Source organism: Bison bison, unplaced genomic scaffold (genome assembly GCF_000754665.1).
Source record: "Bison bison bison isolate TAMUID 2011002044 unplaced genomic scaffold, Bison_UMD1.0 scf7180017864184, whole genome shotgun sequence".
Lineage (NCBI taxonomy): Eukaryota > Metazoa > Chordata > Mammalia > Artiodactyla > Bovidae > Bison > Bison bison.
This window is the reverse complement of record NW_011494756.1, coordinates 1,140,766-1,142,330: the sequence shown is the minus strand read 5'-3', so window position 1 is coordinate 1,142,330 and position 1,565 is coordinate 1,140,766. Positions and strand designations below refer to the sequence as shown.

Below are 1,565 nucleotides of genomic sequence, written 5' to 3'. Positions count from 1 at the left end.
CGTCTGGGGAGGTCCTGGGGCCCCTCTCTTGGGGAGGGGCCTGAGCGCGGCACCCTGTTGGTTCTCACGTGCCCACCGTCCAGCGTCTCCCTTGGCCCTGGGGGGCGGTGCGTGCCCCTTCCCTGCTCCCTCCATGACCGGTGGTGCCGCCAGCGTGGGGACCAGCGTCTGTCCCCCGTTTCTGCAGCGTCCAGGGCCAGGCCCGCCCCGCACACACTTGCTGACAGACCCCCGCTCCTCTGTCACAGCCCCCCGCTCCTCTGTCACAGCTGGACACTCATTCACAGCGCGGAGGGAAATGAGAAACACAGTCCAGCCCACAAGGCCCCTTCTGGAACCTGGGCGAGACCGGTGCCGGGTTCGCGGTCCTGGGGAGGACCTGCCCGGCCCGGGTGAGGATGGGGGGGAGGGGAGAGGCGGCGCGGCCCTCCCTGCAGCCCCAGGCCTGCTCCTGCTGTGGCCCTGGCCTCCTCCTCCACCCTGGGCTACACAGCTGCTTTGAGGCCCCACTGGCCCCAGCCAGCTCCCCCGCCTGCCCGGCCAGCCTCCATATCCGGGAGCCATCGTGGCTGGAGTGGGAGCCCAGCTTCGGGCCCAGCGGACCCCCGCCTGCCCTCCCCGTTCGCCGTCCTTGCAAAGGCTCTCAGCACCTCGCGAGGGGACCCCCTCACCCACCTGAGGCCTCTTCCACCTTTGTCTCCACCTCAAACTCGGCCGTGATGTGGGTCACCTCCTTGGATGGAGACTTCCGGCCACGGCGCCTCTTCTTGGAGGAGTCACACTTGAGGGTCACAAAGGTCATGTGGCAGTTTTCTGGACAAGGAAGGGGCCACTGTGGCAAAGGCGGCGGGGGTCCCCCTTGCCTAAGAGTCCAGGCTCAGACGGGCACACAGGCTGGAGAAGGCCAGGGTCTGCCCCAGGATGGGCCTGGGGGGACGGAGCCCTGTATCCGCCCCGACAAGGCCCTCACACCGCTGCCCTCGGGGCCCCTGGAGCGTCTCCCTTAGTGAGGCTGTGCAACCCCAGCTCGGGGCAACCTGGCCCAGGTTAGGCCTGCCAAGCGCCCAGCTTTGTCAGGTTTCAGCAAACAGAGCTGGCCTGCTTTCTTTTGGCCCTGCTCCCTGGCTTTCCCCGTGGAAGTCCCCCGCCCGGAACGCCCTTCTTGGCCACCCTCATCCAAGAAAGGGCCGCTGAGGGAGCCCTGGGGCTCCTTCCACTTGGACACGACCTGGCAGAGAGCCTCGCTCTGGGGGGAGCTCACCGAACCCTGGGGTGAGGTGGAGAGAGGGGCCCAGGGGATGCTCTTCTGCTGGAACGCTGGCTTTCATCCCCAGGGACACCACACGGCCTGCGGGGCACCAGGGGGGCTCTGGGGGCCCCACTGCCCACCACGTGGGCTGGCACTGGGATGGCCCACTCACCCAGCAGCAGCTGCCTTGGGGCCTCCTTGGCTGGCTCCTGGCTTCGGGGCCGGAGGTGGCACTTGGCATCTCGGATCTTGAAGCGCGCCTTCTGCCTGATGAGGGTGGCAGGGGCACCTGGGGAAAGCCCACACCCAGTGGCAG

The 1,565-nt window shown here is 68.2% G+C and overlaps 1 protein-coding gene across 1 annotated transcript in view; it reads right to left on the bottom strand.

Moving 5' to 3' along the window:
- SCUBE1 (signal peptide, CUB domain, EGF-like 1) overlaps positions 1 to 1,565 on the bottom strand; it is a 131,624-nt gene that overhangs the window by 16,963 nt on the left and 113,096 nt on the right. Inside the window, exons 14-15 of the mRNA XM_010843690.1 lie at positions 1,422 to 1,538; positions 676 to 813 (exon numbers count right to left, since the gene is read on the bottom strand). Coding sequence (XP_010841992.1) covers positions 676 to 813; positions 1,422 to 1,538 — 255 coding nt within the window. The remainder of the gene's footprint in view (positions 1 to 675; positions 814 to 1,421; positions 1,539 to 1,565) is intronic.